Source organism: Stegodyphus dumicola, chromosome 2 (genome assembly GCF_044657685.1).
Source record: "Stegodyphus dumicola isolate Sdum_Otavi_A_Nest chromosome 2, ASM4465768v1".
Lineage (NCBI taxonomy): Eukaryota > Metazoa > Arthropoda > Arachnida > Araneae > Eresidae > Stegodyphus > Stegodyphus dumicola.
In genome coordinates, this window is record NC_140769.1 from 245,642,865 (window position 1) to 245,659,102 (window position 16,238).

The following is a 16,238-nucleotide window of genomic DNA, read 5'->3' on the forward strand; positions in this document are numbered from 1 at the left end:
GTTCGATCCAAAACATTTAGTGACAGCTAAAGAGGAATATAATTTTATGCTTGACAGTGAAATAATTTGTCCATCAAATTCCCAGTGAGCCTCTTGCCTATTATAATGAAAGGGGATAGTTCATATTGGCTTTGTGGGATCACTGTCGATTTAATGCGCAGATGATACCTGATTGTTACCCACTTCTTCGGATTGAAGATTTTCATCATATTTTAAAAGGCACAAATATTTTCTTTAAAACTGATTTATTCAAAGCTTATTTCCTACTCTTCTGTGATCAGGACCAGATTCAGAAATGTATGCATGTACATTCATGTGTATCTGTGTATATGTGTGTATACACACATAATATATGCATATAACTTACATATGCACGTATGTACTTATATACATGCATATATGAACAGATCCATACATTTCTGAATCTGGTCCTGATAACAGAAGAGTACCACGTATTTTCAAATTCTTATTGGAAAAGAAGGCAAATGTAAAACAGCTATCTTCACTCCTTGTCGTATCCAGTACTCTTAGATCCTATCACATCCAGTACTCATGAAGAATATGAAAACCACCTTAAGTTAGTTTTTGAAAGATCAAATATCTTTGGTTTAAGAATAAATATTTCAAAATCTATGTTTTCTGTTCAACAAATTGAGTTTTTAGTATACCTAATTACATCTCAGGACTCCCCAAGCTATTTTTGATTACAAATGACCAGAAGCAATTTATGAACTTAGAACTTTTCTTGGAAAACATAACTTTTATAGTCACCTAAAAGATGCAGCAAAGAATCAAGCATTGTTATATGAATATCTTAAGGGAGCTAAAAAGAGGGACAAACGTAAAATTCAATGGACTGAAGAAGGTGAAAAACAGTTGGAAATGTGCAGGAATGATCTCGTAAACACTGCATTGTTGTCATATTCAAATTCTGGACTACCTCTGGCATTATTTACAGATGCTTCAGAAGTCAACTATAAAACTAACAACATCAAAATTCATTCAACCTAACAAGATATACAATTGTAGATGCAAATCTGCATTCCTTGCCACAGAACCAGTACCGGATCGAAAAGGTGCGGGGCCCGATTAAATTTTTTTTTTGCGGATCCCTCTCTCTATATTAAATAGCTAAATAAAATTCAGTATATACTATAAATATATCAAATGTCATGGATCATCAGACAGGTAAACTTCTACATAAATTAAAAAAATAAAAATGTTCAAAATACAAAAACATTTATTGAATATAAAACTACAAATGCAAGAAACAATTGACATTTGATACTAGCTATACATCCACCACTGGCTGGTACGGTTGTGCAACTAGTTGCACGTGCACATACCTTTATAGTAGTTTACGTACGTAAAGTAGTTCATGTACGTAGTGCAAAATCTCTAATATAGGACAATCCCGATTAAATTCAATACATTTGACATGAGCTTTTACGGGTATCAGTTTTATATATTATATAATAATAAACACATTAATAAATATCATCCAATAATGCAAACTTAAAATAAATATATTTTTAATTATTTGAATAATTCATAATTTATCCATTATCGTCAAAAGCAATTTGCTTTAAATTTCGAAATTTTTTTTTTGGTTCATTTTGATGGTAACACAGGGCTCTTTCAAATGCGGGGCTCGATTGGGCCCAATCGCCCTTTATCCGGCCCTGCATAGAACTAAAATCAGCCGTCATATTAAAACAAAATTAGGTGAGTTTGAAGTACCACCAGGAAGATTTTCTGTAATCCATATCAATCTCATAGAACCACTTCCTCCATCAAAAGGAAATATTTACTGTCTTATATACATTCACAGATTTTCGAATTGGATGGAAGCAGTTCCTTTAGATAATACTTCAGCTGATACTGTTGCAAAGGCTTTTTACAGCAACTGGATTGTGCATTTTGGAATGCCAAAATCATTAACGATCTTCGGTCTCAATTTAAATTTGACACATTACGAGTTTTTTCCAAAATCTGTGGCATCAGTTTGCAAGATACTATAGCCTACCACCCTTTATGTAATGGCAAAGTTAAGTACCTTCATAGAACATTAAAAACAGTGTTTAAAGCTCACAACAACCTGTCTTGGACTGACACATTACAAACAGTACTTTTGTGTTTGCGTTCTGCTATTCAAGAAGATACAAATCATTGTATTGCACAAGAAGTTTATGGTCAGTCTTAGATTTTCTGGAGAGTTTTTCAGCAAACCAAGTATTCAGACAGCATGAGAAACTTTTGATAATAATCTCCATAAACAGATGAAAGTCATTGGACCCAGACAGATTCGTAAAAAATAATTTGAACAGATACTTGTACATAAAAATTGTTCTCATGTGTTTCATCTGGTGAAGAAAACCTTTGAACCTCCTTATGAAGGACAATTTCCTATTATTGATTGCAAAGATAAATATTTTACTGTTAGCATAAAAGGAAAACATGTCAGTGTTTCACTCAATTGCTTGAAACCACTTTATATTTCAGTTTGAGAGAATTCTCAGTTTTCAAAATCTGACCACAACAAATTGTGGAGACTGGGCTGAAATTTATAAGTGGATCAGAAACATTCTTGCACAATTAGAACTATAGGTTTACCAGTCAAATTCAAGTATTATATCTAAATTCTTCTGACGGTTAACACTGCAATGCTAGTCACTTCCTGTTTCTCCATTTTTTGTACCTTAACTTAGTTACAGGTTTTGGAGTAGTGTAGTGGCCCAATTATTGCATGAGTAATTATTTTTAATTTCAAATATTTTATATTTTTGCACGTATTTAAATATTTCGTAAAATTAACATTTTCTTAATATTCATATTTATATTTCTTTTATGCTGAATGGCAACAAGTAGCTATTTGTGATTATTTTGTTTTTCAAATTTTGATTCTATTGTTATTGTATCTGAAGTAGCAGCTCCTTGTTTTAGCTAAAAAATAAAAGCGATAAACTTAGCTATTCATAAGTGCAAATTATAATTCAGTTTGAATACCGATAGTCAAGACTACAAAGGCAACAGTCATTTTGAAGATGGTGGCACGCTAAGAATTCCATAAAAGAACTGTGAATTAGTAAAAAAAAAAAAAAAAAAAAAAAATAAATAAATAAATAAATAAAAATCTGAAAGTTTTTAGATTTTATACTATGCCCAAAGGTACATTTTTTTAAACGTTTTGTGCGTTACCTCTATTTATTAAATATCATGTTTTTTGCACTTAGAACATAAAATTCATTTCAAGAGCAATATCACAGAATAATTTTAAAATGGGCATATCTTTAGAATTTACGATACACAGTCTTGCGCACTGGAGATAAAAATGTCCCTCCCCTGTATAGTGTTACCATTGCTCACTTTGAAATTGTTGAGTTTATTAATCAAAAATTCGTTAAAGTTTTACAAAATACGAAATAGATAATAAAACAAATGCCAAATTCCAAGTTCGGGCATCCAGATGCCCATATTCTAGTAGAGGACAATTTATTGAAAATTTGATGTCTCTAGGTACTGTTGTTTTTTTTCGTAGCGTGAGAAACATACTTACATTCATGCAGATTCTTCATTATTTAATTTCTTTAAATATAATGCAGGCTCTAGTATTTTATGGCAACAGTTTGAAAAGTGAACCAACATTTATAGTGAACCAGTGCAAAATGCCAAAAAGAAATTAATAGCCCTTCTGAGCTAATGCCCTTTGGGTTAATTAAAATAATGCAAGAAATATCAGTAATAACACACTTACGTTTTACAAGAAAGCCCTATGTATGTTTTGTGCTGTTTATGCTTAAATAAAAACTTGGCTTTGGGTACAAATTTCATAGCAATATAGTTCTTTGTATTGTGAATACTTTTCAGGGGGTGTTGCAGGTAATTAAGAAGAACCAATAAAGCATTAAGCATAATATCTAGTCTTGACAATGTTTGAAGACTCAAAATAAAATGTAATTAAGCTTGATATGACTGAACTCTAGATTGTTATTTTAAAATAGTCCCTTTAGGATCATTCTGACCCTCCTGTACTTTATAATTGTATTGTGTTTTCGCCACCTTACAATAATTAGTAGATTTTCTAGTTAGTTAGAGACCTTAAGCATCTTCTACAGCAATTGTACTGTGGCTAAAAGACAAACCAGGAGGAAAGAGTGAGCTTGAAATGTCTGTTTTAAATTAACAGGCTAGTGGAAAAAATTGCTGTATTTGGAAAGCTAAGATGAATCCTCACCTTGGGCACAAAATACTTAATAGAAATATCATTCATATAAGATCAAGACTGATTAGTAATACTCAAGACTTGTTATTGACTACTTCTTTTTATTTCCAATGCTATGAAAGAAGAAATAAAAGCACATAACTACTGAAATTGCCAGACAAATAAATCTTATTATTTTCCACTAGCCACAGTTAATGAGGGATGTAAGGAGGAACAGAATAGATGACTTGGGATATTAATTCTACTTGCAACCATGAAAAATAATCATTTCATTGCTGATTTACTTTTTGTTGGTTTGCGTTCTAGAAATAGGTTTTGTGCTACTATGGTAAATAGAACATTTAATTTCTGTATTAATTGTTTGTAATTCAGCGACAGAAACATGAAAACAACTTTAAAAAATAATGTGATAGAAGTAATATAAATTTAATTAATTATTAACATTCATTTAAATTATAGTTAACTGTAAAATGATTAAATTCACTGTAAGAAAAGAAATTTGCTTTCCCCCCAAATTCTGAGTATATACATATATACATATGTAGACATACATGTTAAAATGACATTATAGTTGTAAGGCTTTTAATTGAAATATTGGATGCTGATTTAAGTTCTGTCTCATTATAAAATATTATCTTATATACATAAAGTTATATTTTACAGCCTACATGAAGAAATATGTGATTTCTTTGAAACAATGCGTCCTACAGAACAAGAAACAGAAATCAGGTTAAAGGTTGTTGAGCACATAACTAAAATTGTTCATTCATTGTGGCCTCAAGCAAAGGTATGAAATTTTCTTTTAATATAAAATGTACTTTCAGCATAATTTTTTAATTGTCATTAAATTTTACTAATTCAATTGTCATTAATTTACAATTGTCATTAATTGTCATTAATTAATTTTACTAATTGTCATTAATTTTATTTCATAAAAAACTATAAGCTCTAGTGCCCTGCTAGTTGGTATTTTCTGCATCTAGGCAGCTAGGCTTTCTGCATAAGCTATCTAGGCTTTCTGCATAAGTCAGAAATAGTGTATGTTGTTTCAAATATTTATTTCAGAGAGTATTCTGGAGGGCAACTACATTTGTCAAGTTTGAGCAAATAAAAGTAGATATGCAGATTATTCCAATTAGCATCATAACAATGATTCAAAGCTTTCAAAAGAACAACAGTTTTAATAAAATTCTAGAATATTTTATAAAATGGCATCTTATTTCATGAAAGCTATTAAAAAAATAGTTAACATTTATAGTTTTAAATCTAAAAAAAAGCAAATTTGTTGTGTTTAAAATATTTGCCAAACATAAACAAACAAAAGTGGTCAAATATAAAAAATTACTATTTAATAAGTTTCAAACAGTATGAAGTGCATAGACATGTTGAAACCCTAAATTTCTGGAAAGGGGATCCAAAAAAGAAACAAACAGGTGATGAAATTTGTTAAACATGCTATCAGCGTTTATTGCAAATTTATTCATCAAATTTCCAAATTTGTGTTTTTATTGAATGAAGAATATTCTTGGCATAACATATTATGTAAAAGAAAGTCATAAAAAGTGCAAAAAGGGTCAAGAAATTGGTACCTAGTTATTATTGCAACCACCTGAATGAAGTCTGGCCAAGGTTTGGCCAGAGCTAAATAACGGTCTCCCGCAGGTGTTGTAATTCCAGGTCTGCCTGGACATGTCTTCTAGACACAGAATCATCGAATTCAAACTGATTCCACCGAGCTTCATTTATTGTTTTTACATTGTTAAAATGTAGCATACACCTGAAATGTGATGGGTCAAAAATGACCCATGGTGTAATTTTCGATATTATTGAATGAATTACATAATAAAATTGTATGAATTACATAATAAAATATGATTGCAGGTTAGCATCAGGGATATAAGTTATTCATTAGCTGTAAAATCAGCAATGAATGTGAGTAGAATGTTTCAGTCTGTGATTTATGCCGAGCAAAAAGATGGCTACAGAACCACCAGATTATTGATTGTATAGATTTAAGCTTATAAAATCATTGTTTTTCTTCAACACGAAGAGGTTTTATTTAGTCTCAAACTGAAACTAAATCAGGCCTTTTACATACTTTATTATGGAAAAAAGTGTGCATGCGTGAAAGTGTTGGGCATATACTAAAGCGAGATGCTATTTTCTGAAGCTAATTCTTTTTTCCATTTGACAATAAAATTTCTTTAAAAAAAAAAAAAAAAAAATTAGTGGTGCAGAGGCTAGTAGCACATCCAGATTTCAGACTTTGTACTGTATTATTATTTCCAGTATCAGAAAATAATGACCAATACAATAACAGTGATCAAATAATAAGTAATGAACCTTGGCACAAGTTGTGAAAAAAATTTATCATATTATTTCTGTTCATTACAGAGACATTCAGTTATAACTTTATTATTAAATGTATATGTCTACATGGACATTAATGCATAACTGTATAAAGATTCTGTATGATGTTATTTTGCATTATGTAGTTTTCAAATGTATTTGCAATTTATATGAATAGTAATCAGTAATTTGTGAATTCTATGGGGGAAAATTTGTTAATTGTTTTTAATTTTTAGGTTGAAATATTTGGAAGTTTTCGTACTGGACTTTATTTGCCGTCTGGGTGAGTAAAAATACTTTACTGTTATTATGTCATACCCATTGTTACCATTGCTAGGCTTGTTGCCATGATTCAAATGATGTTAAAAATATTAAAGCTTTAGATTGAGGTAAAAATTCAATATTAAAGTATTTAAAATTTTAAACCATAAAAAATGTTAATTATTTTTAATAATTTTGTGCATTATTCAGATTCTTTATGTAACAGAATTTTAAAAAATGTTTCCATTTGCTTTTGATTTAATTCAGCTGCATCTAAATCAAATGAAAAACATAAATTCTTGAAAAAATTATTTATGGCAAAAGAGCGTAGTATATCTATCTCATGCTTTGACTCAGTTTTGGAGGAGTATTATCAAAGTTATGATTTAAATTAGTAATAGTCCTTTAATTTCTCATTTTTGATTTAGGTATTTTTCCTCTTTATTCTAAAAATAGTAATAACTATTTCTGGACTGCATCATTTCTAGATCAATCCATATCAAAATGATTTACATAACACTGATCAAGTAGTTAATTTGAAACTTAAAATTTTGAGAATTGAAACCTTTCTCTTGGTAAGCTTCCATACTGGGTAACTGCACACTTTGCTTCTACCTCTGTTCTCGATAAGATCCTGCCTCAGTCACAACAGTATCAAAATGTAAATGTTCTTGAAAAGGAATGATTAAAGTGCCAAGTGAATTGCGGCCAGTAATGTTAGCTGCAATAAAGATAAATATTTGTGCTTTGGCTGCCAAGTTAGCTTTTCAGAATGGATCAATATTCTATCCTATCAATAGTGCTAAGTTTGCTTTGTTACAATGAGTGTCTGTTTTCATTATATCAAGGTCATCATTATTACACACCCACCCACACATGTATACGTTTACAGTGAAGTGCTGCTGAATCAGGGATAGCAAGTCAATAACAAGTTGGGCCTCCTCTAGCCTTGATAACTGCCGCCACACAACAAGGCATATACAGTCAAAAGTCATTAATCCGGACTCGTCGGGACTTCGGCGATTCCGGATTATTGATTTTTCCGGATTATAGATCATCAGTTTAAATCTGGTAAGATGGCATGCAGAAATTATAAAATTAAAAATATGAACAGGTAATTTATGAAATAAAGAAGAATTATGATCTAAAGGGTATCAAAATTTACAAAAAAAAAAAAAAAAAAAAAAAAAAGCTTAATATTTATTTGTTTACTTTATTAAACATTTCTTTCAGTGTAAGTTGTTTAAGTTGCTTCGTTTTCAATGTGATAATACTTTCTCTTTAATTCTATAAACAGACATAATTTCTCTTTAATTCTATAAACAGACATAATTTTGTTCAGTTACAAAGTTCCGCTGTTCAAGTGCTATAATTGCTGTGTCGAGAATACCGACTAATTTGTCAATCGAAATTTTTTCGTTTTCAATAACTTCTGTGTAACTTTCTTCTGTATCGGAAGCAAATGATAATGGCGAGGAATTTGATTTAAATCATATCAAAGACGGAGTGCATTGAGATGAAATACTATATTTAGTAAGGAATTATAAGCCAAATAAAATAAAAACATCTGCCCTGAAGATAAGGATAGTGCTGACAGATTAACTTCCAATTCATTGCCCCCCCCCCAGAGCAGCATGAAATTGATAAACAGATTTCAGAATGGTTAGAGAAATGAAGGATATGCCTTTATCCATTTTTTGCAGCAATTCCACTTTTTGTTTAATGGACTTCGAAACATACTTTCACTTTGTAGATCCTTTACATGTTAGTAAATATATATCGGAAATTCTATTTGACATAATCAAAAGTTCAAGCTTACTTTTATAAAATTGCTCTAACAGTCTGCAAAAAATAATAAGCCGGATCCAATTCGAAGATTAAGGAACAACGCAATCTGCAACATTATCTGAATTAGATAATTTTAGCTTATACCATCCGTTATACATTAAACGCGCAAGCGTAAACATATTATGCGCATGCGCACATGCATATTCGCAGCCATAAAGGTCTTACGTGCATGCATCGTTGACGCATGCCACGCATGTGCAGAAAGTTTGTAGCTTTGAGGTCCAGATTATAGATCATTCCGGATTATGGGTGTCAGAATTTACGACTTTTGATTGTATTCAACAAGTTTGCACAAGCGTTCCTTGGGAATGACTTGCCAAACATTGGTTAGAGCTGGTCAAGTAAATAATTTGGGAAAGGTCCCTAGTGTTGTGTGATGTGCTTTCAAACCTTTCTCCAAAACATCTCAAAGGGGCTCAATAGGATTTCAATCAGGACTTCTAGGTGGTCAATTCATTACAGAGAAGTCAGAGGAATGATCATCCAACCAGGCAATAGCCAAGTGGGACCTGTGAGATGTGCAGTTATCTTGTTGGAATACTTCATTTCTTTGTGAATGAGAAGACAATATAAATGGTTTGCTTATGTGATTACGGCAAAGCCTCGAGGGCTATCTGCCCAAGGGGAGGAAGGGATGCCTTTGTGGAGGACTTTGTAAAGGAAACTGGCTCGTATACGCATTACACAGGGAGAAACTACAAAAACGCCCATGCAGCTAGATACATGTTCATGGGATTCGAACTTCGGACTGAGCTACCAGTGTTCATCGACAACGTTTGGCCACTGGTGGGCCCAGTATTAATGGATGGAGGTGATTGGCCAGCAACTCTACATACCGAATCTCATTGAGTTTGGTACAAGTACCGAAGATCACAAATACTGCCAAGAGAAAACACTCCAGACCATGACTGAGGTAGCATACTTTGCACAATTCCAATTTGGCATGCAGGATCTGTGACTTCATGAGATCAATGCCATTTCTCAGCCTCCCTTAGCATTAAATAGTCAGAATCAAGACTCATCACTGCATGCTACTCATTTCAAGTCCTATAAATTCCATTCTGTGTGTTTTTTGGCCCAGGCAAGACGTGCAGCCTGATGGCATGCATTGAGCAATGGTACTGTCATGAGTCTACGGCTCCCGAAGCCTATACAGTGAAGCATGCATTGCATGATCTGTTTACTGACTACTATACGACTGCTGCTCTGATTCAGCTGGGTAGTAATTTGAGCTAATGTTTGGTTTTGCTGGCCATGTATATGATATGGCTGAGTCGTCTCACATCATGCTTGTTCAAGGCTAATTATCCTTTGCAATTTGCCTGATCGCTAGTTTTTTCCTATGTATATACACACACACAAAGTGGTCATAAAAAAGCTTTCCTGATATATGAACCCCTGGCAACCTATCAGCTTAACCAACTGAAATGAAATTTTAGATATTGTTATTTAAACGTATGTGCTTGATAATGTGATGATTTTAAACAGTAGATCTCTAGTGGTTATGGTTATAATGAAAACATGGTACTTACATGTTATTGCAACCATCTTAGTGGAACTTCCCAAATTTTTAGAATGTGCCAAATTCTGGCAGCCAGGTGCATAATAATTCATCAGGCAACCATGCTCATAACAGCCAGTTATTAAACATTTAACAGTTAAGCAATATCATCTTCAAATGTTCTTTTTGTTCTATTCCAATTGCTTTTATAAACAAATCATGATATTTTACACCTTAAATATGCATTTTCAGAATTTATCCGCAGTGGAAGAAACTGCATTAAAATTTCTCAGGAATCCTGAATGTTTCCTTTAAAGTTTTTGACCCAAAATCTCTAAACAAAACATCAAGAAGGTGCATTTAGTAGATAGCCGATGTTACCAGAGTTTGTACTATTTCATACCTACAAGTCTTATGTACACAACAGATCCCTGTGTACTTGGGGAGAAGGAATAACACAAAAAAATATGTTTTATTCTTTAATGTATGCCCTCAGTAAGTAACTTCTACCGTTTCATCGATAAAAAAATTGCTAAATTGCCCCAAGGTAGTTGTGTTAATATGTAAACAGGGAAAACATTTTGAAATTTTCAAATGGCAATACTCACTTTTTTTCTCGTGGAAATTGTTAAAACATTGAAAAAACATAAATGACAACACCTGAGAGGTAAGGGAGAAAAAACTTTTATTGGATTTTCAAGTTTCAACATGCCCACCTTTGTAGATGGTAACATATTGCATGTGAAAGATTGTGCAACCATGATGAACAGAGCATCACAAGAGAATTCTGTATGTTTTCGTGTATCGTGGCATCTTTCAATTCGGACTAATCTTGTAAATGTGAACGCCTGAGAATTTGGATAACCCTAGAAACAGATATCTGTGAGGTTGGGGTGGGGGGATTGTGGTGGCGACGAAACTGAAAGTTACGGGAGATGACTCTATCTTCAAACATTGAACACATTGAAAACTTGTATTTATAATGTTTTTTTCCCTGTCCTCTCTTGTATAGTCATTTACAATGTTTTACAATGTTCCTCTTTGCAAATGTTTTACACCTCGTATTTTTTATCACATATGTATCATTCCAGTGTCGTTTATAGTTTTTCAATATGCTGATCAGTTTACACAGAAAAAAAATTGATGTTGCCATTCAAAAATTTTGAAATTTTTTCTACTTAACCGTAAGAGCTTTATTATTTTAAATTGCTAATTTGGTCCATTTTGGGGAATCTCGAGCACATACCTTCAAATAATAATATCTGAAATTTTATTTCGATTGGTTGAGTGCATAGGCCACTAGGGGTTCATATATCAGGGAAATTTTTTTGTGACTACCCTGTGTATATTCACCCATTTACTCAGCTTAAAAATTCTTACCTGACCTTTATTTTTGCAATCTGTGGCCTTAGTCATATACTTTTAGTTACAGAAGTGTTTTAAATGTTGAAATTATTCATGTTTTGACAGTGTCAAATTAAAAAAAAAAATAAATAAAGAAAATAATTAATTTTCAACAAATAAGGGAATCTAAATTTTCATGCGACCTCCCATTTCCTGTACTTGGCATTTGGGAAAGTTTTGTATTCGTTATGAAAAAATAAAATTATGATGAGTTCTACTTCTGTACAACAAAAATTGACTGGGATATTTAATTCCAAAATTTGCAATTTTTGATCTTATTTTTAACTTGTCTTGAGGGATTGGTTCATTCAGTTAGAGTAATCTGATCAAATAAGTTTAAAGGAAGTGCAGCAAAAAATGTGTAAATGGACTGTAAAAAAAAAAAAAAAAGAAGAAGAAGAAGAAGACATAAAAGCTTTTATTCTCCTACCTAGCTGAGATTTGTATATGTCATTTTAATGACAATACATTAATTGACAGATATATGGATACTTATATTAAAACTGGTATTCAGCTGCTAATTCTTTTCAGTTATCTCAGTTAATCCCATATAGAGGCCTGATGGGCTAAATGAACGCAAAATTGGGTAATTGACATCTATAACAGCATTGATGCAATTCAAGCATAAGAAAGTGCTATTTTAAAATTGGGCAAAACAATAGTCTTATTTTTTATGTAGATTTTGAATGCTATAGAAAGCAAAATTTTCCAACTGATGGAATTTCTGAAGAAATGTGCAGAAGTTATGTTAAATAAATATGATATAACAGAAGCTTTCCATTGTGATGACAATGCCCTGTGCAGAGACATAGCTAGGGTGGGGCAAGGCGGGACATCGGACTGCAGGCACGGTATCCAGATGGCGCCAGAGATGTTATGAAATTTTAGAATAAAATGTTTTCCATTCTCAGCACACAGAAAGGAGTGCAAAATCTTCATTTGCCCCCAGGTGCTGAAAACCCTAGGTATGGCTCTGACCCAATGCCATTAGTCAACTAATTGACAGGATAGTCTGTTTAGTTTTAAATCCAGAAAATATCAGTACCAGTAGAGAAAAAAATCACAAAAAGGTCTTTGGGAATGAAAAGCTTTTGATAGACAGTTTAGTTGGAATTCTTGACATGCGATTACAGAACCCCGAAGAGTGGAACTTCGTAACTGAGCAAGAAATTATGTGAAGTAACTTAAACAACTTACATTGAAAGAATTGTTTAATAAAGCGAAACAAGTACATATTTAGCTTTTTTTTTTTTTTTTTTTATAAATTTTGATTCACTTAACTCATAAATTTATCATTGTTTCATAAGCAGCTATTTCATAGTTTTAATTTAAAAATTTCTACATATCATCCTAGTATATTTAAACTGATGATTTAAAATACAGAAAATTCTGAAATACAGAATTGTGTAAGTATCGACAAGCATGGGTCTCAGACTTTATACTGTATGCGGTTGAGGAAGAAGGATAGAAGAAATGTGCAAAAAGAATGTGCATTATGTTTTGTGAATGATTTGAGTATGAATTTTGATAGGGCACCTAATGAGATATATAGCAACACATTCTAATATCATAACCTTTTATGACTTGTAGAACAGGGTTACTTTAATAGCTTACATCTAATCATGACATTTAAAGAATAAAATTCACATTACAATGATACATATCGTATCATTTCATATGTATAAACCAAAATATTTCTTTTTTTTTCTTTTTTTGCATGGACAATCCATTACAAAATCACCTTGTAATTAATTAACAGAAAGCTCTTTCTAGGAGTCACTGTAAATAGTTTCTTATATTATTTTCAATATCATTATATACTTAGCTTTATGTGCCCATAATATTTTTAACATTTTGTTTCTATAATAAAATTTTGCAATTTTCCTTATGATATGATATGTGTTAATGAAGAAGTGTATATTGAAAATATTGTATTGTTATACATACAGAGTGTCTATAATAAAAGAACCTACAAGCTGCCTCAAAGCTGCCTACAAGTGAAACTACTGATAAAAAAATCATGAAATTTTGTGGTGGACTTAATGAAGGGATGAGAATGTCTTTTAGAGAAAAAACAATTAGTTACAAATAGCATCACTAGAGGGCATTTTACTTTGAAAACTTGTCGCAAAAATGCAAATCTTTGTCTATATCATGCAGCAGCTGTTCTGAAACCTAGAAACATTTGCGGAGACTTTGTTTTCAATGTGCTTGTTGTTCACAGTGGCTACAAGATCGTGCTTTGTTAGTAAAATTCTTTTATCAAAACAGCCGGCACTTTCATAATGTGTGGCCTTCCCGATCTCTAGACCTCTATCCATGCAAATTTTTAGCTTTTGGGACATTTGAAACATCTGGTAAGTCATGATTATTTAAGAACTTTAAAAACTAAACACTAAACTCAGTGGCGTAACAGCCCTAAGTGGCCCTAGTGGGCCAAGGCCTGCAGTGCCTGAATTCTGCTTTCTTGACTGTGGGCCCCGGGATGTGTAAGCATATGCCTTGAACAAGTGGTCAGCTTGTCGCAGGACCCCCAGTGTTTAGTGCCCAAGTAAACTTGGTACTTAAATTCACCAACATTTGCATACATGAAATTTATTTTAAATAAGAACAGAAGCAGCTTAACTGCCAGAAACAGATGCTTGAATTTGTCTTGAGATGACTAACTATAATCCAGACTTGACTAAACTGATGTCACAAGTTAAGCATCAAGATAGCCATTGAACAGAAAAATAAAGCTCATTCAGCCATGCTTCCTTTTATAATAATTATAATATTAATTTTTATGTTTAAAGCATATTGTAATTATTTTCTCAGCAAAATTTGTCTTATTATTTACCAAGATTGACTGTTCTAAAATGAAAATACTAGTGTGCTCAATACAGGCATTTTGGTTGATTTTTCACCTGCAGCCAAAAAGGTTGTCATTATTTAGAGCTTTAGTTTGTGCTTATAATTATGCTAGCCTTCTTTGGGAAGTGTAGTTAGTATTGGTGTAGTTAGTATTGGTTGGGAGTGTAGTTAGTATTGGTTTAATAACTGATTATATAAATTCATCATTAGAAATGGGAAGTTATGTTGTTGCTGTTGTTACTAACCTCACATGTCTAATGTAATCAGATCAAGCCCACAAATTATTATCATGGCCAAAAGTACAATATAACGCTTGTTTGTTGGCCAGAGCCTTGAGCACGATACAGGTGACAGTCTGACTTATGCTTAGTTCCATCCCTATTTTGAAGGAGAGCAACTTGGGCGGATCCAAGGTCTTTCAGCCCTCTTTCCCTACCACAATCTCTCGAGAAGACTTTCAGCTTGCTGCATGTTTTGAGTGTCCCCGTGCTGCACAGATACTATACATTTATAAACATCCAGACAGGTGATCTGGATGTTTGTAAGTGTATCACTTATCTGGAATTATACTCTCTGAAAAAAATTAGAAATTGTGGTCGAATGTCTTGTGCCTCCCCCCAATCACTGGCACTTGGCTAGCAAGCCTGGTTAGACTCTATACCTTGAGTGTAACAGCAGCTGAACTCTCATGTATTACCATCGGTCACATAAAGTGCCTCTCTTTCAAGGAGGGCAATGAAAATCTTTTCCACATGCATCAAATGCTGAGAACATTAGGCTTCTGCCGAACATATTATGGTCTGTTTGTACCTCTCTAAGGAAGATATTTATACCAATAAATGACCTTGTCTGACTTTGTCAGAATCTGGAGGAAAAGCAACAACAAACATCCATGTCTTCTCTGGGATTTGATCCTCAGGCTTTTGGTACGACAACCAATGTCGATAACCACTTTCCTATTTTAGTGGAAGTTATTCTTCAGTTAAACAGTTGAAGGTTTAAATTCTACTTTTTGGGAGGGTGTGGGAGGAAGGCGTTTTTATAATCTAAATCTTAAATTTTTTTAAAATTTTCTTGTTTGAATAATTTAAACATTTGAATCAAGTTAAAATTTTTTATTTGCACTACGAATTTTTTGTACTTTTTTTTAATATGCTATCATTTCTAAGAAAAGGAATCACATTATTTAGTATTTAAAAAAAAATTAAAAGTATGTGTATGTTTTTCAACATGAATTTCTTGCTTTTTATTTAGTGATATCGACATGGTTATAATAGGAGAGTGGAGAAATTTGCCTCTAAGTACTTTGAGTAAAGCTTTAGAAAGTAATGGTATAAAGAGTAGTGATATAAATATCATAGCCAGTGCTACAGTGAGTGAAATGTTTTGACTTATATTCTCTGATTGTATACATGTCATTAAAAATGTTTTAAAAGGTACTTAAAGTAAGGTTTTTGACTTTTATGTATGTTATATTAATATAATACTGTATAAAACTGTTGTTATTAAAGCAACTTTTCCTCAAAAATATTATTATTATTTTGCATGTATATGCTAAAGAACCATAAGAAATAAAACGGTACTTTTCCGTTTCACCGGCGCAAATCTCACCAACATACAACGACAACATGCATTATACACATAAAAAATGTTAGCAAATGTTAGGTCTTAAGAATTTTTATTTTGAAGGCATAAACATTTTAATATCATTTAAAATTTTATAAAAAGCCAATAAATAAAGACAAATTTGTAAAAAGACTTAATTAAGAATTTACTATGCTTTTATGGTTCAACATCCTG

At 32.2% G+C, this 16,238-nt stretch overlaps 1 protein-coding gene across 1 annotated transcript in view; it reads left to right on the forward strand.

Annotated features, from left to right (window-relative positions):
• LOC118180149 (terminal nucleotidyltransferase 4B-like) overlaps nucleotides 1-16,238 on the forward strand; it is a 48,409-nt gene that overhangs the window by 5,861 nt on the left and 26,310 nt on the right. Inside the window, exons 2-4 of the mRNA XM_035349281.2 lie at nucleotides 4,886-5,009; nucleotides 6,808-6,854; nucleotides 15,693-15,810. Of these exons, the coding sequence (XP_035205172.1) occupies nucleotides 4,886-5,009; nucleotides 6,808-6,854; nucleotides 15,693-15,810 (289 nt within the window). The remainder of the gene's footprint in view (nucleotides 1-4,885; nucleotides 5,010-6,807; nucleotides 6,855-15,692; nucleotides 15,811-16,238) is intronic.